Source organism: Theropithecus gelada, chromosome 17 (assembly GCF_003255815.1).
Source record: "Theropithecus gelada isolate Dixy chromosome 17, Tgel_1.0, whole genome shotgun sequence".
Taxonomy (NCBI): Eukaryota; Metazoa; Chordata; class Mammalia; order Primates; family Cercopithecidae; genus Theropithecus; species Theropithecus gelada.
In genome coordinates, this window is record NC_037685.1 from 63,687,785 (window position 1) to 63,712,534 (window position 24,750).

The following is a 24,750-nucleotide window of genomic DNA, read 5'->3' on the forward strand; positions in this document are numbered from 1 at the left end:
TCGGCTCACTGCAACGTCCGCCTCCCGGTTCAAGTGATTCTCGTGCCTCAGCCTCCCGAGTAGCTGGGATTACAGGTGCATGCCATCACACCCAGCTAATTTTTGTATTTTTAGCAGAGATTGGGGTTTTGCCATCTTGGCCAGGCTGGTCTCGAACTCCCAACCTCAAGTGATCCTCCCGCCTCAGCCTCCCAGAGTGGTGGGATTACAGGTGTGAGCCACCATGCCCGGCTGAATTTATATTCTTTTAGGCACTGTATATGTGAATGAGAGGCAGTCTAGAACCTTTAGAATTCTTACTTCCAGCCACCTAGGAACTTCCTCTCTGGTGGTGGGCCTTAGTTCTTCCACTGGCATAAATTGTGACCAAGAAACTCAGAGCATGATGTTCCACATCAGGTTAGACTTGTTAACATTCACAAGGTCATTTAGGGAATAGAAATTGTTTTTTTCAGAGAAGTATGGTGCAAATATATTTGTGAGAGCAAATGACTACAGTCCAGGGACTTAGAGCTGGATGTGGATGTGGATGTGGATGTGGATGTGGATGTGGATGTGGATGTGGGTGTGGATGTAGGTGTGGATGTGGGTGTGGGTGTGGATGTGGATGTGGATGTGGGTGTGGGTGTGGGTGTGGATGTAGATGCAGATGTAGATGTGGGTGTGGGTGTGGGTGTGGGTGTGGATGTAGATAGGATGTGGATGTGGATATACATATGGATGTGATATGGATGTGGATAGGGATGTGGATGTGGATGTAGCTGTGGATATAGATGTGGATGTGGATATTGATGTGGGTGGACATGGATGTGGATGTAGGTGTGGGTGTGGATGTAGATATGGATATGGATGTAAATGTGGATGTGATAGGGATGTGGATAGGGATGTGGATGTGGATAGGGATGTGGATGTGGATGTGGGTGTGGGTGTGGGTGTGGATGTAGATAGGATGTGGATGTAAATGGATGTGATATGGATGTGGATAGGAATGTGGATGTGGATGTAGCTGTGGATATAGATGTGGGTGTGGGTGTGGATGTAGATATGGATATGGATGTAAATGTGGATGTGATAGGGATGTGGATAGGGTTGTGGATATAGATGTGGATGTAGATGTGGATATTGATGTGGATGTAGGTGTAGGTGTGGACGTACATATGGATATACATATTGATATGAATATGGCTGTGGATACAGGTATATAAAAGTCAGCTGTCCACTAGTTGTTTTTAGCCAGCAACATCTGGGTTGCTTTGTTCAATATCCATGGAGAAGACAGCGCAGTCTTGTGGTTTCTTTATCCTTTCATGTCTCAATCCTAAATGGTTAAGGTAGCGATAACGTTTTGCAGAGCACATTGAGGAGGAGTGTTGTCAGAGGAGAACCAGGGCAGTGGGAACTTGGCATTGGCAATGAGCAGATGGAGAAAGGGGTTTGGCTGGAGAAGAGTGGAACTGAGAGTCTAAAGACTGTGGAGGCTCACGGCAGTATAGTAGCATCTGGGGAACAGCTGGGATTCCTGAGAGGCTAACCCCAGAGATGACATTCAGCTCCTTCTCCCTTCCCTGTGTTGTAGACATGCCAACACATGATAGGTAGGAAACCAAGGATTATATGTGCTTGTAACGGGAAAACAAAAATGAAGGTGGAAACTTCCCTGTTGACTGGCTTGCTTTTACTTTAGATTCACTTGGTTGGGGATTGGGAACTTTCAGAATCCATCACACACCTGTGCAAAACCTAGAGTAGAATCTAACATACAAACAAGTAGGCAAGGAGAAATAGAAAGTAAATGTTTGAAAATTCGATTTAATAGTATCCAAAAGTCTGTGGAGAATTTAAATAACAACTTTGGCCACTTTGATTGTATATACAGTGTAATACCAAGTGGTAAAGATGAAAGGAGTTGTGTTTTTATTAACATTAATAGCCTTTGAAGAGTTATTTTTCATCAGAAGTAACAGATGGTTGATGATATTCCACAGCAACAAGTGATCTGAAAGACAAAAGGGGATCTAGGATATTTCATGAATAGTAATAATACATTCATAGACATGTCTGGTTCTAAACCATTGTGATTTATTTTAACATTTACAAGGTCAAATGTGCAAAAGATATATAAAACATGAGTTTATTCTTCTTCCATTGTTATTTTGCTGAATACAGAATGTTGTTCTTATTGCATAACAGCTCATTGCAAATGGCTCCAGTCACAGAATTCAGTCGGAACGAGGTCCCCACTGCAGTGTACTCCACGCTGTAGAAGGTTTTGCTCTGGTTTTACTCTGCAGTTTCCAGGTGGCCACACGCAAACTGTCCGTTTTAATACTCAAGGAAATTCGAGCGTTATTTGTTGCCCTGGGACAGCCTGAGGTATGGATTTGTCTTCTGAATTTTTCCATTTCTTACTTTCAACTGTTCTGAAATTTAGATTAAAAAGTACAAATGATGCATTACTATTTCATGTACTTTTATGTTACATGTGGTGTCGCATTTTTCATTCATTGTTAGGTTTTAAACGATTGTAATAGCATTCTTGATCTACTAGATGTAAGTCATGTTTTCTAAAAGCAATAGAAAAGACCAATCCCAGTTCTCCAGGGACATTACTTTGCTAAGAAGTAAAGAATTTTAAGATTAATTTAGGCTGCGGATCATTTCCTCCACAGTGTTCAGCACACATCTAATTAAGAAGATATTATTACTTTATGTTAGAGAATAAAATTGAAAAAATAATATATCTCATTTGAAATGATCAAGGTGCAAGTCTGGCAAACTGAAAGATGTTTAATCTTGATGATGGTAGAAAATGGCATCACAAAAAACATGTCCTCTTGAAATGGAAGAAGGAAGCCAATTATTAAGCATGATCAATGCCTGCTAACACCCCACATGTGGCCAAATGCTGTACACCTTGTTCACAGAAAACACTTCTTGCTCTCTTGCAAGTAGCTTGGGTGGCCAAACCAAGTGCATAATTTGATGAAAGAAGGACCAGCTTTTCATGTCATATACTTCTTTAGAAAATTATCACTTTCTATTTTCTTCTTTTAAAAATAATTTGGTTTTATAATACTTGACATAGTCACTGTCTTTATAAAATATTTTCAACTTCACAATCTTTTCTGTTCACATTTCTTTAGATAGCTTTCTGATATATTTCAGGGCCACATCTCTGGCATCTTTTAAATGAATCTCTAAGACATGCTATATTTTAGCAAATCTTCATCATGTTTGTAATTATGAAAGTAATGATAATAATAATTACCATGTCCATCCTGGCTAACACGGTGAAACCCCGTCTCTACTAAAAAAATACAAAAAACTAGCCGGGCGAGGTGGCGGGCGCCTGTAGTCCCAGCTACTCGGGAGGCTGAGGCAGGAGAATGGCGTGAACCCGGGAGGCGGAGCTTGCAGTGAGCTGAGATCCGGCCACTGCACTCCAGCCTGGGCGACAGAGCGAGACTCCGTCTCAAAAAAAAAATAAAATAAAATAATAATAATAATAATAATAATTACCATGTATGTGTCAGGTACTCTGCTAAGTGCTTTATATAGAATATCTCATTTAACCCTCATAATAACGTAAGGATTGGTTTGGTTATTATCCCATTGTACAGATACTGAGACTGAGGCTTAGAGAGGTTAAATGCCTTCCTCAAAATCAACAGCTGGAATGTAACAGAGCCAAAATTCAACAACAGATATATACACATGGCTCTAACGCCCCACTTCTTAAGTGTTAATCCAGTAGACTGCATCAAGGATGTTCCTCATATGTTGTTTTCTTTGACCTGCCATAATGTTTTTTAAATCATTGTCATTCACACACAAATAGAGACATTCTAAGGCTTTTCTATAAGGCTTTTGAGTAAATAATTTTATATTTTCAAATTTCTCCATAATAAAGGGTGGTGAATGAATATATAATATATAAATAAATGAATATTTATATATTCATTACATATATTATGTTCATAATATATAAATGAATGGATGAATTTATTTATGATATATAAATGAATGAATCCATTCATTTATGTATTATTCATGTAGCATTTTCACTTAGATACTCTCTCGTGCCCTTTCCAATTTGCATCGTATATCAAATCGTTATATACTGTGTAGATACTACAAAGAGTGTGTTGTCAGTCTGGTTTCTTTGGGACTAAAATTCAGTCACAGTAAACAGTTTATCAGGTATTTTAACAGACCAGTGACTTAAAGTAAGTAGCATTTTAGTTGGTGGTCTAACAAAGCATGTTCTTGCAGGATTTCTACTTCTCAAAATTAATAACATGAACACCATAGTGAATAACGTATGGTGTTGGTAGATTCTCATGTACATGTATGAGTCTGAAATTCAGGTGTATGTCTTTTCAGTACAATGTGAAATTGGAATTCTAATTATACTTGAAAGATGAAGCTTAGAACCACAGGAGTTTTACTCACTGCCTTGCACCCTCTAGGCACTCACTTTTCTGTGAGAAAATCTTTATCGCTGTCTCGCAAGCTGTCCTGTTTCATGTATCAGACGAAGGTGGTGGGGTGGGTGGGGAGGATTCATTTTCCCATAGAGAGTAATCGCCTCCCCTTTGTACAGGATGACGACAGGCCGATGATTGATGTCATGGATCAGCTAAGTTCTTCCATTCTAGAAAGTTTTATTCATGTAGCAGTTTCGGATTCAGTAAGTACACATTTGATTACAATTAATGGCTCTTAAAAGCTCTGGACCTATCTAAAGTAGAGAGTCACTGAAAAATTATGTGGAATAATTTGGGTGTTTATGTCAGATTAGTAAACTGACCCAAAGGTACTTATGAAGATAAGACTAGTTTTTCAGATGTTAGTTTAAGATAAATTTTACACAAAATCTGGGTCTTAGGAATATAGATAATATTTGTAAACTACAATTTTAAGAAGAATTGCTCAGGATTCTTAGGGAAAATTACTTTGCCTTTTTCATTGTACTTATCACTTAATATTAGACTTAATTAATGTTGTACTTAATATGTAACTTCTATTTATGTGGTACTTTATAGTTTACAAAGTGCTTTTACATTTATTATTTGATTTGATTCTCACAGTTACTGAAATTCAAAAATGTTAAGGGATGAGTCCACAGTCACCCAAAAGGGGAGTTTTAGAGCCCAGGGTCAAGTCTGGTCTCTCGAACTCTCCTTCCCAGGTTTGGACTCTGAACCTAGGAGAGGTTTATCTGCTACACAAATACATTCTTCCTTTGGCAACTTTCAATTTCCTGAACAAGTGTAGAAGGGAAATTTAAACTGATTTTAGTTATCTGACTTTAAAAATAAAAGTGTAAAAACAGGACCTGCATTAATCTGGGCTAAATAGCTGAAGGGAGGCAGGACAGAGCTGAGACTCCTTGCAGAATTCATGTTACTGATGTTGCGGATGCCTGATGTGCAGATACTTGTCAGATAATTATAAGTGTATACAAAACCTGAAGACATTTCGGAGCTCTTCATGGCCTTTTCTGACTTGATTGAACACAGATTCCTATTTTTAGTAGCCCTGTTCTTGCTTATGGTCATAATAATAATACACTAAAACTATAAGCCAGGTACTGCAGACCTTAACAGTCATAGTGAAATAGTCCTACCTCTTTTAGAATTTGAAATTGTTTTGACATGGAACGGAATATTAAGCTTTGCTTAATGTACGTATCCTACTTGGCTACAGATAGCGCTTTATATTTTGTTCATGTACTTTTGTTCTGTGTGTACCAAAATCAAAATCTTAAGCTGGGTAACTAGCTCAGCAATACTGAACTTAGGAAGATGTACAGAAACGGGGAGAGAGTAATGGGAGAAGCGATGCCTGCTTTGTGCCAGGTGTTTTTACAGCTGTTATCTCATGTAATTCACTGAAAGATTTGGTGAGATCAGCATTATAATTCCCAAGTCATACATTCAATAAACAGAGATTCTAGGATGTTCAGTAATTTTCCCAGGTCACCGGCTTTGGGCAGAGGCTATGTTGCCATCTCATCTCTCAGGCTCTGCAGCTCCATCTCTGCCCCTTACAGCCTATTGACCATTGAGGCCACTATTAAAACACTCTTACCCATGGGAACTCATAAACCCAACAGATAAACTTATCATTTTACATGCCTAACAAACATAAAAGCAGTGTCCTCTCTTGGCACAATAGCTGGATTATTTGAAAATTGATTTCCCCTGAACTTTGGTATCTAGACTTAAAAGAAAACAAAATGGAATATAAGAACTTATTAATATAGATATTTACCTTTCAAGAGATTTCAAGAGATTTTTATTTTTACTTGCTATCATAGGGCGAGAATATGTAGGTATCTTGGCCGGGTGTGGTGGTTCACGCCTATAATGCCAGCACTTTGGGAGGCCAAAGCAGGCAGATCACTTGAGGTCAGGAATTCGAGACCAGCCTGGCCAACATGGTGAAACCCTGTCTCTTCTAAACAATAATACAAAAATTAGCCAGGCATGGTGGCGTGTACCTGTAATCCCAGCTACTCGGGAGGCTGAGGTACAAGAATCACTTGAACCTGGGAGGCGGAAGTGGCAGTGAGCCAGGATCACAGACCACTGCACTCCAATCTGTGTGACAGAGCAAGACTCTGTCTTCATACATACATCATACATAAAATAAGAATATGTAGGTATCTTATCTCAAAAACTGTCAGTAGAATGCCCTTCATAAAAGAGATTGTGCTTAGCCCTCTCTCTAAATCAAAGGGAAGATATTTTAGTGTAAGGAAAGATAGAGAAGATCATAGCTTTAAGAATGTATTAATTACAATGATAAAAACGTATTTGTGAATCTCAGAGATGAATAACTTTTCAGAATTTTAAAATAGTGAATCCATGGTTCAGTTTAAATTTACTGTCATATGTTCATTCAACAAATAATTAGTGAACAGCTTCTGTGTACTGATACACAGTGCTCTGTGACGATAAACCTGTCAAAATATGATCCACGTTCTTAAATTTTGCACTTAAGCTGCTTATCATCTAGCATAGGAAGACTGATGACCACACACCAAGGTCAAATGTGGTAGGTGCAGGATTGGTATTTCAGATTCAAAGCCAGTCCAGTGCACTCAGGAAAAGCACTGTGCAAGAATGAGTATCCAGGCTGAGCCCTGTGGAGGAGGGATAACTTCAGTTCGGGTTTAACTCACAACCTACCTCTTATACCTACAGGCAACGTTACCACTGACCCACAATGTGGATCTGCAGTGGCTGGTGGAATGGAACGCAGTCCTGGTCAATAGCCATTATGATGTGAAAAGCCCTTCCCATGTCTGGATATTCGCACAGTCTGTCAAAGACCCATGGGTCCTCTGCCTCTTCAGCTTCCTCCGGCAGGAGAACTTACCCAAGCACTGCCCCACAGCCCTCAGCTATGCCTGGCCTTATGCCTTCACTCGACTCCAGTCAGTGATGCCTCTGGTGGACCCAAAGTAAGGCATCCTTGTGTTTTCCTCTGCCCTGTTGTTTTTCCATTTGCCCTCTTAAGTTTTCATTTTGTACAAGAGATTGGGATGTTATCATCCCAATTTCTGAACTTCCTACTAGAGAATTCTTAACATTGAGTAAAAACATTAAAAAATTTTTGTCTAAAGCTAGTGGGTTTTTTCCTCAATAATCAGTATGATTGTCTAAGTCTATAATTTCAGACTTTTAATGGTAAAAGATACTTGAAAGTTCTTCTGTTTGACTCCTCATCCAATGCAGATACTCTTCGAATAACATTCTCAATCGACAGTTGTTCAACTCTATTTGAGTACTTCCTATGATCTTTATTTAATAAGTGATATTTAAAATCCAGAACTTAGTTTCACTCTTGTTTTTGATTCCATATTTCTAGTAGCCCAATTAATGCCAAGAAAACCAGCACTGCCGGCAGCGGAGACAACTATGTCACTTTGTGGAGAAACTACCTAATTCTTTGTTTTGGAGTTGCAAAACCCAGTATTATGAGCCCAGGACACTTAAGAGCTTCCACTCCAGAAATAATGGCGACCACACCTGATGGTACAGTGAGCTACGATAACAAGGTGACATGACATGCTTCAGAAGAATTATTCTGTAAGGTTTTTTTTTAGCTTGTTTGTCTAGAGTTCACAGTGCACATTGCACTGTGCCTGCCATCTGGAGTATTATGGGATCAGATTTTCATCCTACACATTTCTAAATTCCATTGAGTGTTTATATGAATAATTTATTACTCCTCCCTGACAAGTGGGGAACCAAAGATAAAGAAAAGTTGAGAAACTTGCTTAAGACCATAGAGTGACTTGTATTTATTCATGCCCTGAGGTTTGGTTTGTGTCCTGCAACACCACACTACATTTCTGTCCCTCCTCACTGAATATTCACCTTTAAATCATGCCTTGATTAAATAAATTATCTTGTTAAAGATAGCTTTGTAGACTTAAATGGTTTTAAAAAGAAGAAAACCATTATAAAATTTTTTTTTAGAATTTGTGTTCCAGGTGAGACCTGCATTCATTTTGCTGTATTAAATTTGTGGGGTTGTGTGTGTGTGTGTGTGTGTGTGTAGGTGTGTGTGTGTTTCCTGAAATGATGGCAGTGCCTTGGGATGTGGTTCAGTACTTTGAAACTGTTACAATGGAATCATCCTTTGATTAAAGGAACCATCCGTTACCATGTTACCTCTTTTTCACTTGTATTCAACTTGTTTCAGGCCATAGGCACCCCATCGGTGGGAGTTCTGTTAAAGCAGTTGGTGCCTTTGATGAGACTAGAGAGCATTGAGATCACAGAGTCCTTAGTTTTAGGATTTGGAAGAACAAATTCCCTTGTTTTCAGGTACAGTAGTCTTAATGAGTTGTTCTAAATTCATACATGCTGCTGCTATTGTCGTTCCTTTATTAACTCAAATTTAAGTCTGTGTGTTGGCGGGTACCTGGAGAGTTTATAGGCTTTGTGTGACTCCCACTACATCGTCTTGGTTGATGTGCATGTAACAAGCATTCCTTGCAACTGCCTCACCTGTCACTTTTAGTCATTGCAACTTTGATTTTACCTCTCAAATTTTATTTCACTGGCAAGCTTTGTTTTAGACAACTATAAATGAAGATAATTCAGTATCAATCCCAGTTAGACAGACTGTTCAGAGGCTATCACGTCAAAATAACAACAGTCTGCTCATCAGACATTTACCCAACGGACTCTCAAAGGTTAAGCATTGATAAAACCCTTTCTAATGTGTTCAGTTCCGTTGGTTGATCTTCCTTTCTTTCTTTCTTTCTTTCTTTCTTTCTTTTTCTTTGTTTGTTTGTTTGTTTGTTTGTTCATTTGTTTGAGAGAGTCTCGCTCTGTTGCCAGGCTGGAGTGCAGTGGCGCAATCTCAGCTCACTGCAACCTCTGCCTTCTAGATTCAAGCGATTCTCCTGCCTCAGTCTTCTGAGTAGCTGGGACAACAGACCTGCACCACCACGTCCAGCTAATGTTCGTATTTATAGTAGAGACGGGGTTTCACCATGTTGGTCAGGCTGTTCTCAAACTTCTGACCTCAAGTGATCTACCCGCCTCAGCCTCCCAAAGTGCTGGGATTACAGGTGTGAGCCACCACGCCCAACTTGGTTGATCTTTCTGTAGGGCACTTTCTTTGCCTTAATATAACCATATACCTACTTTCTGGATTCCTTATTTATTCACATTTGCAATCAAATAAACATTCCATCTGAAGCACTCTCAAAGCCTTTGAAAGAGACATTGTAAAATGTTAGTTTGGGTTGCCTCTGATGACTTTAGCTAAGCAACAAAACCCTATATGGACAAATAAAATCTCAAACAAAATTTTCCATGTAGATAGAAATGAGAAACCTCCAAGCATTTGTGAGAAACCCTACTTGAAAAATAAAGATTAATAAGATGTTTTAGAGGCTATTGAAAAAGATCTAGGTTATTTATGGTTAGAGTCAGATTTTGTTTTAATTTTTTTTTTTTTTTTTTGAAACAGAGTCTCACTCTACTGCCCAAGCTAGAGTGCAGTGGCATGATCTCGGCTCACTGCAACCTCTGCCTCCCAGGTTCAAGCAATTCTCCTGCCTCAGCCTCCTGAGTAGCTGGGATTACAGGTGCGCACCACCACTCCCAGCTAATATTTTGTATTTTTAGTAGAGATGGGGTTTCACTATATTGGCCAGGATGGTCTCGAACTCCTGACCTTGTGATCCGCCCACCTCAGCCTTCCAAAATGCTGGGATTACAGGCGTGAGCCACCGTGCCCAGCCCAGATTTCATTCTTAAAAGAAGTAATTGTGGGTTCTGACTGTGTAGGTACCAGTTAACCAGAGTTTATTACTAGTTATTGGTTAATTAGTTAAGACAAAATATCATATAGAAATACAAGGAGATGGCTGGGCGCAGTGGCTCATGCCTGTAATCCCAGCACTTTGGGAGGCTAAAGCGGGTGGATCACCTGAGGTCAGGAGTTCAAGATCAGCCTGGGCAACGTGGTGAAACCCCATCTCTACTCAAAGTACAAAAACTAGCCAGGCATGGTGGTGTGCGCCTGTAGTCCCAGCTACTCAGGAGGCTGAGGCAGGAGAATAGCTTGAACCTGGGAGGCAGAGGTTGCAGTGCACTCCAGCCTGGGTGAGACTCTGTCACCAAAAAAAAAAAAAAAAAAGAAAAGAAAAGAAAAAGAGATAACAATAACAATCCCTGAAATTACCCAACATTCTTTCCCGAATAATCTAAGATTGTTTTGCATATATGGACCTCTAAATATTCCTAGAGACAGGTAAGATTATGTAACCAACTAGCCTCGTGAGTCTAGAAAACTTAATGTCTCTGGGCTTCAGTTTTCTCAACTATAAAATTGGCATAGTAAATAAACATAAATAAGTGTATGTCTAGTTTTTTAAATGTTAGTATAATTATAGAATCCATCTCATAAATTTATTGAGAGGACATATTAAATGTAAATATTCACAATGTAAATATTTGTTAAATGGCCACTGTAAAGTGAAGGAGACTATCGATGTTATTCCCATTTCTTCGATGAAGAAATTCTAATGTCTGCATTGGAGAAATCGGAAATCGAACCCAGGCTTTCTGTCTCTCAGTATGGAATGGCATAGAGTTTACTCCCATCTTTGGATTTTCCTGGCTGGTGATGTTTAATAGAACAAAATATCCTACCAGAAAGTACAAGGTTTTCAAACCTGGGCATACTGTAGACAAAATACCTACATACTAGTCTGACAACAAGCTACATCTTATCTTTTTGTCTGTTTTTTTGACCTAGCGATTCAGAAGTTACTTCTTGAAGAAGAGAACTAATTAGATTAGAAAGTATAATGTTGAGAACTGGAGATAATCAGGACAAAGACATATATTGTGATCAAGATTTATATTTTTACTATATAAAAGAAAAGGTTTTGATGAGAATCTCACAATTTTAGTACTTGCCATACAGAATTTTTTATTTATTATATAGTGGAAATAAAGGAATTTAGCTCTGAAATCCAAAAAAGGCTTTGTTTTAAAGTCAACTAGAGGTCAGTCTCCTGAGCACAGATCCCAAATGCAGCGCTGGGGTAATCGCACCCATCTCTTTTCCACTAATTAGACTGAAAATTTCTTGTGTGCAGGGGCTCAATTTTATTTATCTTCAGCTCCATAGCTTGTAGTAAAGTACTTGAATTTAGAAAATACTTGGAAAATATTGTTTGTTTAATTGTTCACAAAGGGTTTGTTTGTTTGTTTTTGCCATAGAGATCTCCGGAACATTAAATCAAAATCAAGTCAATAAATAGTTACTGAGCCAAAATTATATGCATAGCACTGGAATTAAGACGAATAATACAAAGTATGGACAATACCTGTTTCTAGCCTAGCGCACGATTGGGAAATGGAGAGGTCAGGGAGATTGTAGTGTTAGAAGCAAAGTGCAAACAGCAAGTGATTTGGGATTGAATGGATATAGAGTATTTAGTAACAAGTTTGGTGTCAAAAACAGTGAATTTCAAAATTGACCTTTTTCGTCCGTAGAGAACTGGTAGAAGAACTTCATCCATTAATGAAAGAAGCTCTGGAAAGAAGACCAGAGGTAAGAATTTGAATTTAAATAATTAAGGCTTGGTTTTTTGGACAATCATCTGAATTTAAATCAAACCCAGTGGTTTCCCCTAAAGAATACAAACACCTAACAACTTTTAACAATGACTCTTGATATTTTAACTTTTGTTGTTTTTATTATCTTTCAGTTTTCATTAAGTAATTAGTATAAAATGGTTCTATAGATTTTATGTCCTAAACATATAAATGCAAAACAACTTAAAATACTCATGTATGTCAACTATCACATTCTTTTGCAGGAGATTTGAATTAAAATTGAATTTTGGGTTTTTGTGTGTTTGCTTGTTTTTTTTACAAGTAGTTGAATGGCCAAGAATGTAATTTGTCTCATCTGGCATATGAGGCATTTTACCCAGCATCACCTTCCCTGAAGTGAATTCTGAAAAGTTTTTGTACCCAGATAAAAATAATAAAAAGACTAGAAAAGGGCCGGGCATGGTGGCTCACGCCTGTAATCCCAGCACTTTGGGAGGCCGAGGCGGGCGGATCACCAGGTCAAGAGATTGAGACTATCCTGGCCAACATGGTGAAACCCCATCTCAACTAAAAATACAAAAATTAGCTGGGCTTGGTGGCGCGCACCTGTAGTCCCGGCTACTCAGGAGGCTGAGTCAGGAGGATTGCTTGAACCTGGGAGGTGGAGGTTGCAGTGAGCCGAGATCACGCCACTGTACTCCAGCCTGGGTGACAGAGCAAGACTCTGTCTTAAAAAAAAAAAAAAAGAAAGAGAAAAGAAACTTTCTCATATAGTAGCAATGATACAAGAAATAGCAGAAATTAGGTCAGGTGCAGTAGCTCATGCCTGTAATCCCAGCACTTTGAGAGGCCAGTGTGGAAGGATGACTTGAGGCTAAGAGTTTGAGACCAGGCTGCAAGACCTAGGTCTACAAAAATGTTTAAAATTAGCCGAGTGTGGTAATGCATGTCTGTAGTCCTAGCTACTCGAGTAGCCGGGTGTGGTGGTGCACGCCTATAGATCCTAGCTACTCGAGAGGCTGCGGCAGAAGGATCACTTGAGCCCAGGAGTTCAAGGTTACAGTGAGCCAAGATCACACCACTGCACTCCAGCCTGGGTGACACGGTGAGATCGTATCTCAAAAATAAATAAATAATTAAAATGTAAAAATAAAGAAATAACGGAAATTCAGCAGTGTGAATAAGAACAGTGTTACTTCCATGACCGGAACTGGGATTACTTCATGTCCCCTGCCCCTTTCATTGGTTTCAGATGCTTCCGCCTTTCAGCAGACACTGAGAGCAGCTGGGAAATGAGGCCTTGTTGTTTCTCAACATTTCCACCTAACATTTACTGACCCACTTATGATGTGCTTCTCTTACAGCCTGTAGATAGCAAGCATTTCCTCTGAGGATTAGGAAGAAAGCAAAATATATGCTGACTGTTATGCTTAGAAAATTGAAAATTACTAGATTATGCCTCTTCTTAATACCATTTTCTAAAGCAAAGTTAATATTGTTTTGCCCATGTCTGTAAGTGATACTACCTTTTTCTACACAGAACAAGAAACGCCGAGAACGGCGAGACTTGTTAAGGCTACAGCTACTTCGAATTTTCGAACTTCTGGCTGATGCTGGTGTAATAAGTGACAGGTAGGGTCAGAATTCTACCGAGTTGCTCTCTTCTCACCATACTGATCTTTTTGTCTTTCTTTCTGTCTCTCTCTTTTCTTTTGTTTTTAAATATAATACCCTTAACTTAGAAAAATCCAAAAAGCTCGCTTTTTCTTTTTTCATATTTTCTTTACACTGCATATAGGTTAGGAACAACTTTAGTGTATGAGTTGTGACAGTGAATCTTAGTTTTCATGAAGCCTGTATTAGTTTGACATAAAGACTGATCATCTAAAAATTTAATTTTCCTTTATTACAGCACAAATGGAGCCTTAGAGCGGGATACTTTAGCCCTGGGAGCTTTGTTCTTAGAATACGTGGACTTGACCCGCATGCTCCTAGAAGCTGAAAATGACAAAGAAGTTGAAATTCTTAAAGATATCCGGGCGCATTTTAGTGCAATGGTCGCCAACTTGATTCAGTGTGTTCCAGGTATAGTGATCCATTACAAGAAATTACCATTCATGCTTGGAAGCCCATTTGTGTTCTTTATTACCGTGCTTTCCTCTTTAACCCTACTGGCCTTTATGCAGGTCTGGGATGGGATTATTTACTTTGAGATACTAGGACATTTTTTGAGAACAGATTGTCATTACTCAGCACAGAGTTGGAAAGGGAATGATAAGTATTAAATCTGGCTTTGTGTGTGTCATTTCTATTCTTTGTTTTGGTTTCCATCTGAAAATGAACTGATGTGATTTCCATAGGAAGGAAGTAATTCAGAGGGAACATTCACAGGCTTCATTTTTTTTCACATTGTCTCTATACTAATCTGTGAACAGGTAATTTCAGCAATATTTCTTCTCTCTGACTCTATCCTACCAACACATTAAATGTATATAAAGCTTAATATATTTTACATTCGATTAAATATTACATTATGGAGAAAATTTTCTTTCACAGAGCAAATGGGTATGAAACATATTCATTCTAATAGAACATAGAAAATAAAATAGCTGGTTAGTTTGCTATAAAAAACTATTATAATTAAAAGTTTTTGGTATTATTACAAAAAGTCCCTTGTCAACTAATGTTTCTGCTTTTCACCATTTTGATGTTAGTAGCCTCCTTACCAATCCTTCTCAGCTTCAGTGACCCTAAAGTAAGATTTGAGTTTACTTCTTCAGTTAAAGTGAAGTACCTATGTGAGTTTGAAATAGACAGTCTATGCTGTTTCCGAGTTCTCTTAAAGATGGGCAACAGTCAAAAAATATTTAATATGTAAGCAGCAGCTGAGTGGAAAGTGTTGCAGTTTTCCCAGGTATTGATTAGAAAAAAATCCCTGCAGGTCCTATTTTTGATCTTTCTTTCCCACTCTGAGTCAAGGTGCTGCTGACTGCAGCGTGAGGACGGGAAGAGCGAACACTTAGAAAAGAAAACATGGCTTGACTTTTTAAGTGCATGTTTCATTGCCTAAAGAAAATCGTAGTTAAAAAATCAAGTGGTTCCTTTCCTCAAAATGTAAGAAATATACATAACGGCCATATAGAGTATTTCCAGTCTTGTAACCTCTGAGTGTGTTTTTCTCCGTAGTTCACCACCGAAGATTTCTTTTCCCCCAGCAAAGCCTGAGGCACCATCTTTTCATCTTATTCAGCCAGTGGGCAGGACCCTTCAGCATTATGTTCACTCCTCTGGATCGTTACAGTGACAGAAATCATCAGATTACAAGATATCAGTATTGTGCATTAAAAGTAGGTGACATTGTACTCACGAATGACTTTTGTCAGATGGATGGTCTCTCTCATGAAACTAATAACCATGCCTTAAAAATAAACTTAAATAATACGATATAATAGAATAAAATCTAAGTGCACGTACAAAAAAATCACATGGACACACACATGCATAGCTTTTCTAAGCTCCCATTTTCTTCTCATATTTCTCCTGTATGGGAACCATATATTTTTGCTCATTTACCCATTATATAGCTGCCTTGTCAATTAACTATCAACCTAAAAAGAAAAAAATAGACAACACCCCAAGTTCAAAATCTACCCAGAGCAGCATTCCCTTTTTAATGTCCTTTTGTCCTAGAAGACTGCCAGAAATAAATTTCCCCCCAACTAGGACTATTCAAAGCCTTCAGAAGCATGACTCCTTTACAGTCCAATTTCCTTCAGAAAACTAACTGTATATCAGCTCTGTCATACAGAACATAAGTTGCTGACTCTCAGGTTACCTTCGCCTCGGTGGAGCTAATTTAAACTATGGCCCTGATAGTCAGTTGGACCTGCCAATTACAAAGTTGTTCAAGATACCCTCTTCTACTTTCCCTTGATTTATCCCTCCACCCACCCCTTTAGAGGTACTAAATTTATATTTTTCATTTTATTTACCTTTGATTAAGGATTATGATTATTTACTTTCATATTTTTCATATATTTTATACTGTCTCAGTTCAATACATTAGTCCAATATTTGTCCTAAAAGCAAAATTTGAAAAGCTATATTTATCTTATAAGCAGAATTCACTTGAAACATTGAAGGAAAGCTTATTTTAAATATTGCAAAATGGTTTTTTGGTTTTGAATACTTACTCTGGTCATAAAGAGTTGTTACAATGATAAAATTAAAAGTCCACAAAGGTAAACTTATGGGTTTTTAATTCTTATGAAAGCCAAATTTGGAATCCGGTATTTTTTAGTAAATCTACTAAAGAATGCTTTAAAAATCTTGGGGAAATAAGTGTCTTTAGAGGGTCCTTATCATTTGTAAGTCTGACAGTTATGTTTTATAAAGTCAGTTGGATACCATCAGATCATTCCAAGTTTCACTTCCATGTCTTGTGTTTTTATCACCAGGCAATGTCAGCAGTACTGTGCTGTGGCCCTGTCTTCGACAATGTGGGCCTTTCCCCGGATGGCTACCTATATAAATGGCTTGACAACATTCTGGCTTGTCAAGATTTACGAGTAAGTATAGGCAAAAATACATTGGTTTTAAATGTCGTCTGTGTTCCGCCTCAGTTGAGTTACTGAGATGTACAAGCATTGTTCACAATACAGCCTCTTCACACATCAGCCATACAAATATAGATTTATGTGTTGTTCACTTTACACTATGATACATCAAGATAAAAAAGACAGTAACATTTATCAAAATTGCCCATAAGCTGGGTCATAAAGCAAATCTCAACAAAGGTCACATTAGTGAAATGATAGACTCTGTTCTCTAATCAGAGTAGCATTAAGTTGGTATTCAATTCGATAACAAAAAGATAATTTTAAAAAATACTTCCTGGTAACCAATGAGTTGAAGAATAAATTACTATGGAAACTGGAAAATATTTTTAACTGAAGAATAATGAAAGTACTATATACTAAACTTGTGGGCTGCAAGTAAAGCCTTTCTTAGAATGAAATGCATGGCCTTAAACGCATATACAAGGGGACTTCAAAAAGTTTTGTGGAAGAATAGAATTAAAAGATAAAAATTTTAAAAATATATACTTTATTTATTAACGTTATCTCCATCAAGGTCAAGACATTTTTTGAAGTCTTTGCTTAATCCATGCCTAAAGAATCCATCCCAGAACTAAGTCCTAGAAACTTAACCACGTCAGCGCCACCTTCTCTACATTATTCACTGAAGAAAATTGGGTGGCTTTTAAAGATTTTTTTAAGATTAGGAAACCAAAAGAAGTCAGAAGGAGCCAAGTCAGGACTGTAAGATGGATGCCTAATGATTTCCCATCAAATCTCTTGCAAAATTGCCCTCATTTGATGAGAAGAATGAGCAGGAGCATTGTTATGGTGAAAAAGGACTTTCTGGTATAGTTCTCCGAGATATTTTTCTGCTAAAGCTTTGGCTAACTTTCTCAAAACACTTTTATAATAGCAGATGTCATTGTTCTTTAGCCTTCCGGAAAGTCAACAAGTGACTTTCCTTGAGCACCCCAAAAATCTGTTGCCATGACTTTTGCTCTTGACTAGTCCACTTTTGCTTTGACTGGACCACTTCCATCTCTTGGTAGCCGTTGTTTTTATTGCGCTGTTTTTAGGATAGCACTGGTAAAGCCATGTTCCATCTCCTGTTACAATTCTTTGAAGATCTATAGAATCTTAATCCCATTTGTTGAAAATTGTCATTGAAAGCTCTGCTTGTCTACTGCTGATGAGTTTTAGTGCCCATCACATGGAACATTTGCTAAAGTTTAATTTTTCAGTCAGGATTGTATAAGATGAACCAGTTGAGATGTTTGTGGTGTTGGTTATTGTGTCTGCTGTTAATCATCAGTCCTCTTTAATTAGGGCACAAACTAAATGAATTTTTTCCTCACAAATTGGTATGGATGGTCTACCACTGGGGGCTTCATCTTCATCACCATCTTAAAACAGGTTATCTATTTGTAAACTGCTAATTTCTTTGGGAGAATTGCCCCTATACATTTTTTGTAAAGCAGCAATGATTTCCCTATTCTTCCACCCAAGCTTCACTATAAATTTGATGTTTGTACTTGCTTCAATTTCAGCAGAATTCATGTTACTCTGATAGGGGCTGTTTTCAAACTGATGTCTTCTCCTTCTTAGTGCCTCAAACTAAATTCTGTTCAGACATGTTATAACAAGTTAGCACAAGTTTATTTTGGTGCAAAAAAAAAATTTAATCCATGCATAATTTTTTCATAATATACGTTTTCCATGAACTTTTTGAAGACCCTCATATTAAAGAGAGAAAAGGCTGATTATCCATGACCTAAGCATCCATCACAAGAAGTTAGAAAAAGAATAGAATATCAAACTCAAAAACAGTACTATGAAGGAAATAATAGAAATAAGAGTAGAAATTAATGAAAGGGAAACAAATTAATGGTAGTGATCATTAAACCAAAAGTTGAATTTGTTACAATGCTAAAAAAATTCACAAATCCATGGCAAGTTCAATCAAGAAAGAGGGAGTGACTTTCTTTAAAGTGTTAAAAAAAAGAAAACTATAAAACCAGATGGCTTTACTAATGAATTCTACTGAGCATTTAAAGAACAAATTGCATGGATTCAATGCAAATTTTTAAAGAGAAAACAGATGAAAAGGAAATACGTCCCAGTACATTTTGTGAAACCAGAATAACCTTGATAATAAAACAAGAAAAGGTTGTAGCAAGAAAGAAAATTAAAAGGCAGTCTCATTCATGAGATTGTCCCTAATACATAGATACAAAACTTTAAATAAAATATTAGAAAATTGAATTTAGTGATATAGAAAAAAATGATTTACCATGGTCAAATTGGGTTTATTCAAGGACTGTAAGGTTGGTTAATATTCAAATGTCTGTCAGTTCATTCATATATTAACTATATTCACAGAATCTCAAAAACATGATCTCAGATGCAAGAAAAGCATTTGATAAACTTCTTCATTTATTCAAGAGAAAAACTCCTGGCAAAACTACAAATAGAAAAGAACATCCTTAGTTTGACAAAAGGCACCTTGAAACAAAACACCGTATAAACACCATATTTAATATAAAATATGCAAACATCATATTTAATAGTTAATTTGAAAGTATTCTCTCTGAGATTAAAATGGCCAAGGAAGCTTACTGTCACCACCTCTATCAACATCATACTGGAGATCCTAGCCAATGCAGTAGGAAAGAAGAGATTATAAAGAATAATAAAACATAAGTAAAACTCATTGTTCACAGGTGACACAATTGTGTGTGAAGGAAATTCCAACAAGTCTTTAGACAAAGTGTTGGAATTAGTCAGTGAATTTAGCATGGTTGCCATATGAAAGGTCAAAATTAAAAATCAATTATATTTCAGTACAGCAACAATAAGGAGCTGGAAAAATAAAATTTTAATTATGCCACTTATAATGGCATTTTAAAATTAGGAATTAACATTAAATACTTAGGAATAAACCTAACAAAAATGTGCAAAGCCTCATACATAGAAATATGTAAGGCATTAATGAGAAAAATTAAACATCTAATAAATGGAAAAATATACCATGCTATTGAACTGGAAGATTCACTATTGTAAAGAAGTCATTCTCCTCCAGAATGGAGGACAATGCAATATGGAGACAATGCAATTCTAGTCAAAATCTGAGCAAGATATTTGTGACAACTGGAAGTTCCTTTAAAAAAATATCTATCTATCTATCTATCTATCTATCTATCTATCTATCTATCTATGCAAAGGACCAGAAATAGCTAAGATAATTTTGAACAATATAATCAAAATGAGAGGATTCACTTTAGCAGAAATCAATACTTATTATAAATGTATCGTCATTAAAACACCGAACTATTGGCCAAGAATAAGTATATATATACTAATGGAGTAGAATAGAGAGGCCAGAAAATTACGATGTATTATGTATATGCACACATGGTTTATTTCAAAGATGGCCCTGCAGAACAATGAGAAAAATGGTTTTTTCCAATAAGTAATTTGGGGTCAGTTGGATAGCCTTACTAAATGAAAGAAAGAAAAAGAAATTTGACCCTTTCCTCACACTTTACAAAAGTTCATTGCAGGTGGATTGCATATCTAAATGTAACAGCTAAAATAATAGTCTCTAGAAAATAATCCAGAATATCTTCATCCCTGGGGTTACAGTAAGATTTCTTGAGCAGAATGCAAAAATTACTAACCCTAAGGAAGAACTAATAACTTTTATTCACCAAAAGACACCATTAAGAGCATGAACAGGCTAGCCATAAAGTGAGAGATGTCTGTAATGCACAATCAGCAGAGGCTTCTTATCTAGAATATATAAAGGACTCCTACAAATAGATAAGATAAATACAGACTCAGTAGAAAAATCAGCAAGAAACTTAAGCAGTTCACAGAAGAGGTTACCTAACTGACCAGTGAACATAAGAAAAGGTTCTCAAACTCATTAATAATCATGTGTCTTAGTCCATTCAGGCAGCTATAACAAAATATCATAGACTAGTGGCTTATCAACAACAGAAATTTATTTCTTACAGTTTTGGAGGCCAAGAAGTCCAAGGTTAAGGTGCTGGCAGATCTATGTCTGGTGAGGGCCTCCTTCCTGGTTCATAGGCAGCAGTCTCTTTGCTGTGTCCTCACTTAACATAAGGGACAAGGGAACTCTCTGGGGTCTTTTTTATAAGGGCACTAATTTCATTCACAGGGGTTCCCCACCTCATGACCTAATCACCTCCTAAAGGCCCCATCTCCAAATACCACCACCTTGGGGGTTAAAAATTAAATGTGAATTGAGGGTTGGGAGGTTACAAACATTCAGTCTATGGCATGAGGGAAATGCAAATTAAAGCCACAGGAGACAAAATTATATACCTATAATTCCATTTATATAGACCTGAAAAACTGCCCATACTAACCAGTAGTGCTAGAAGTCAGGATAGTGGTTTCTCCTGGGGAGGAAAGACAGGCTGGTGTTTAAGAGAGTGCCCAGGGGAGGGTTCAGTGGTGCTGGTAATATTCTGGTTTTTGACCTGGTGGTGATCATAGGAGGGTGTTAAAATAACTCATCATATACATAGGAATTATATACGATCTCTGTGTATTTTATACCTCAATATAACTTTCTAAAGCACAGTAAAAGCTTGATTCTTCTCTCAAGTCTAACTTTTTAATGAAATGTTATTTTAAGTCATTTGCAATAATATCATCAGCTTTTATCTGCTGCGAATTACTTAAAGCCAGTTGGGGGGAACTAGGTGGAAGATGTTTGACCATCCAGTTAGAATATCACTCCCACCTAGGCCCAAACCCTGTAAGTAAAAAAAATGAAGAAGCCAGAATCTTGTGTTTTCAACCTGGTTCCAACTGGCAAGAACAGTGAACAACTTTAGGAGGAGGCACCAGAATATTACTTTTTTTTTTTTTTTTTTTTGAGACAGAGCCTCACTCCTTTGCCCAGGCTGGAGTGCAGTGGCACCATCTTAGCTCACTGCAACCTCCGCCTCCCAGGTTCAAGCGATTCTTGTGCCTCAGCCTCCCCAGTAGCTGGGATTACGGGCACACACCACCATGTCCAGCTAATTTTGTATTTTTAATAGAGACAGGGTTTCACTACATTGGCCAGGCTGGTCTCAAACTCCTGACCTCAAGTGATGCGCCTGTCTTGGCCTCTCAAAGTGCTGGAATTACAGGTATGAGCCACCACTCCTGGCCAGAATGTTACTTTCTGAGGAGAAAGTAACATGTAGCCTCTAGGCACCAGCCTTCTCCTGGACAAATGTGCATATTCACTGACCATCTAGTATTTGAGAGTAGCTTCAGGAATCATCGATTCAGCATCCTATTAATGCTATCTAGTATGATTTTTTAATTAAAAAAAACTTTAAGAAGAGTCTATTGAGACTGTATTTCTTTTTGAAAGATAGGCTGCTAAGCTTCACGCAGTATATTTAGTAACCAGTCCTCATGGTCATATTTCCTCTGATTTTTTTCCTTAAGAGACTTTGTAGTAGGAATAGACATTGATACACAAGCATACTTCACATCTGCCACTATAATTATCACTATTCCTACCGGCATCAAAATCTTTAGGTGAGTGGCCACCCTGCATGCACAGTGGTAACATCAAATGATCAAATGATCCCCCCACAATACTCTGAGCTAATACATAGAGGATATCCTTTTGTATATTGGATTTTTTAAACCAAATACATGTATTTTTCAGACATATTTTAAATGCAAAAAAAAATTGCCAATAAAGTCTTTGTCCCCCCCCCCCCCCCCCCCCCCCCTTTTTTTTTTTTTTTTTTTTTTTTTTTTTGGAGACCTAGTCTCACTCTGTCACACAGGCTGGAGTGCAATGGCACAATCTCAGCTCACTGCAACCTCTGCCCCCCAGGTTCAAGTGATTCTCCTTCCTCAGCCTCCTCAGTAGCTGGGACTACAGGTACATGCCACCACACCCGGCAAATTTTTTCTATTTTTAGTAGAGATGGGGTTACACCATGTTGGCCAGGCTGGTCTCGAACTCGGTAATCTACCCACCTCGGCTTCCCAAAGTGCTGGGATTACGGGCATGAGCCACTGCGCCCGGCTACCCCTTTTCAGAGATAAAAATTGAGAATAGGTGGACACTATGTAACAGACTTACATGATCAAATTTGATGTATCCATTTCAGTTTTCAGTTGCGACATTATACTCTCTTGAAGAATATATGACATATAAATTAACCAAGATGAAAGCTCAGTCTTCCTTTCATTTTACCTAGTTTATATTGACTAAGCTTTATCTGTGTCTTTCTCTAGAACATTCTTTCGTCAAATACAAATAATATTGATTTGCTCCATGTATTCAGGTTCATCAACTTGGCTGCGAAGTTGTTGTCTTGCTACTGGAACTTAATCCTGACCAAATAAATCTTTTTAATTGGGCAATTGACCGATGCTACACAGGTTCCTACCAACTTGCATCTGGCTGCTTCAAAGCCATAGCAACTGTATGTGGAAGCAGGTATGAATTTTTATAAGCAGTGATGAGTGGCAAGTATGTTTAGGGTTACCTTTTGTGATATGAATGATGGAGAGCTGACTGTTTTGCAACTCTATGAGCAAAGTAAATTATATGAGAATATAAAATTTTCTGTGTGTCCCCAGCAGGTAAACTACTCCCTGTAAGGTTGCAGTTTCATTGGTTTTTCTCATTTTATCAGGAAATGATTTGTTGTTACAGTACCTTTCTAATTGCGTGGAAATTCAGTCAGGTATTACAGCAGGATTTGAAAATGACAAAAAAGATACATTATAGGAATTAAAGGAATGTCTAGAAATGTTTGTAATGAGGGTGAACTATAGCCCATCAGCCATCTTTACAAAAAACCAAACCCAGGAAGTGGCCTAAAATTTTTAAATTCACTTTGTCAAAAACTTCAGAAAGGAAAAAAAGAAAAGAAAGTGTGGCACCAAAGATTCTATAGATTACACTTTTAAAACCATTGCCTTTGTTATATAAATTAGTTATTCAGTGTAGCCATTCAGCATAATTTATGTGCTGAAATAAGTTCATAGCTACAATGAAAGGGTTAATAAAGGTTCTCCAAGTTGCATAAGCTATTCGCAATAAAGAGCTTATGTATCAGAAAAATTGAGAGAAACCAACTCGTTTGTTTTTGAAAATATTCATATAGACTGTCAACTTTCCTTTTTAATTAAATGTTGCACTTTAAATAGCTATCTTGAGCTACCAGATCAAGAGAATAAAAGTGAATTAGTTTTAAATTCCAATTGGTTATAGGTCTAAGTTAATAAGAACAGTATTTTGGAAGACGTCTACTTTCAATAAACCTAAAATGAACATGCTATTTAGGGAGACAAGTTTCTCCTTAAAATTTTTATCTTTCTTTTATAAAGATAGTAGATAATATTTCATATCTAAAGCTTTCAGTAGTAGAGCTTTTATTACAGATTTTAATGTCCATAAAAGTTAGAGCAAATGAATATAACCTAAACTGCCTGATTTTCCATCAAGTTTTATTTCCTGTTATAAGCATTACTAAAAAATATACTTTAGGACATTACCAAAAGAACATTGTTACAAAAATCTCTTTCTCCAGAGTGCTTTTTTTTAATTTTCAGATATTTCAACATTCTAAAAATAAAGTTTCATTCACATGAGCCGTTGATTTTTAACAATATATTTAGAATCTATGACTTGGACTTCTTTCTTTGACAAAAATAAGTTTCACCTCTTCACTGCCCTTTTCCCAGTGAACTTGGCTTGAACTATCCTAATCAAATTTATTGCATTGCATGGCCATCTCACAAAATATTGCACTGAATTTCTCTGAGTAAGTCTAGGTATTTTTCCTTAGGGAGCACAAATAAATGCTTAACAAATTTAGCAACATAGTCTCAATTTCAATAATATCTCTAGTCACAAAAATATTAGGTCATAAAACCTGCTATGTTCCAAGTATTTTTTAAGGTATCATTATACACTATCTTGGTTTCTTAGACAAATACTGCATATCTATTTGCATTCACGACACTCATCTATTCTGAAGGAAGGGCAGAGGGCAGAAGAATACAATGGCTTG

The 24,750-nt window shown here is 37.3% G+C and overlaps 1 protein-coding gene across 2 annotated transcripts in view; it reads left to right on the forward strand.

The window, feature by feature from the left end:
* The window catches only part of FRY (FRY microtubule binding protein), a 274,104-nt gene that overhangs the window by 146,583 nt on the left and 102,771 nt on the right, over positions 1-24,750 (forward strand). For both annotated transcript variants that reach the window (XM_025364711.1, XM_025364712.1), the window contains exons 19-29: positions 2,191-2,373; positions 4,604-4,690; positions 7,212-7,471; positions 7,879-8,068; positions 8,719-8,843; positions 12,039-12,096; positions 13,642-13,733; positions 14,014-14,186; positions 15,288-15,448; positions 16,559-16,669; positions 23,014-23,168. In XM_025364711.1, coding sequence (XP_025220496.1) covers positions 2,191-2,373; positions 4,604-4,690; positions 7,212-7,471; positions 7,879-8,068; positions 8,719-8,843; positions 12,039-12,096; positions 13,642-13,733; positions 14,014-14,186; positions 15,288-15,448; positions 16,559-16,669; positions 23,014-23,168 — 1,595 coding nt within the window. The remainder of the gene's footprint in view (positions 1-2,190; positions 2,374-4,603; positions 4,691-7,211; positions 7,472-7,878; positions 8,069-8,718; positions 8,844-12,038; positions 12,097-13,641; positions 13,734-14,013; positions 14,187-15,287; positions 15,449-16,558; positions 16,670-23,013; positions 23,169-24,750) is intronic.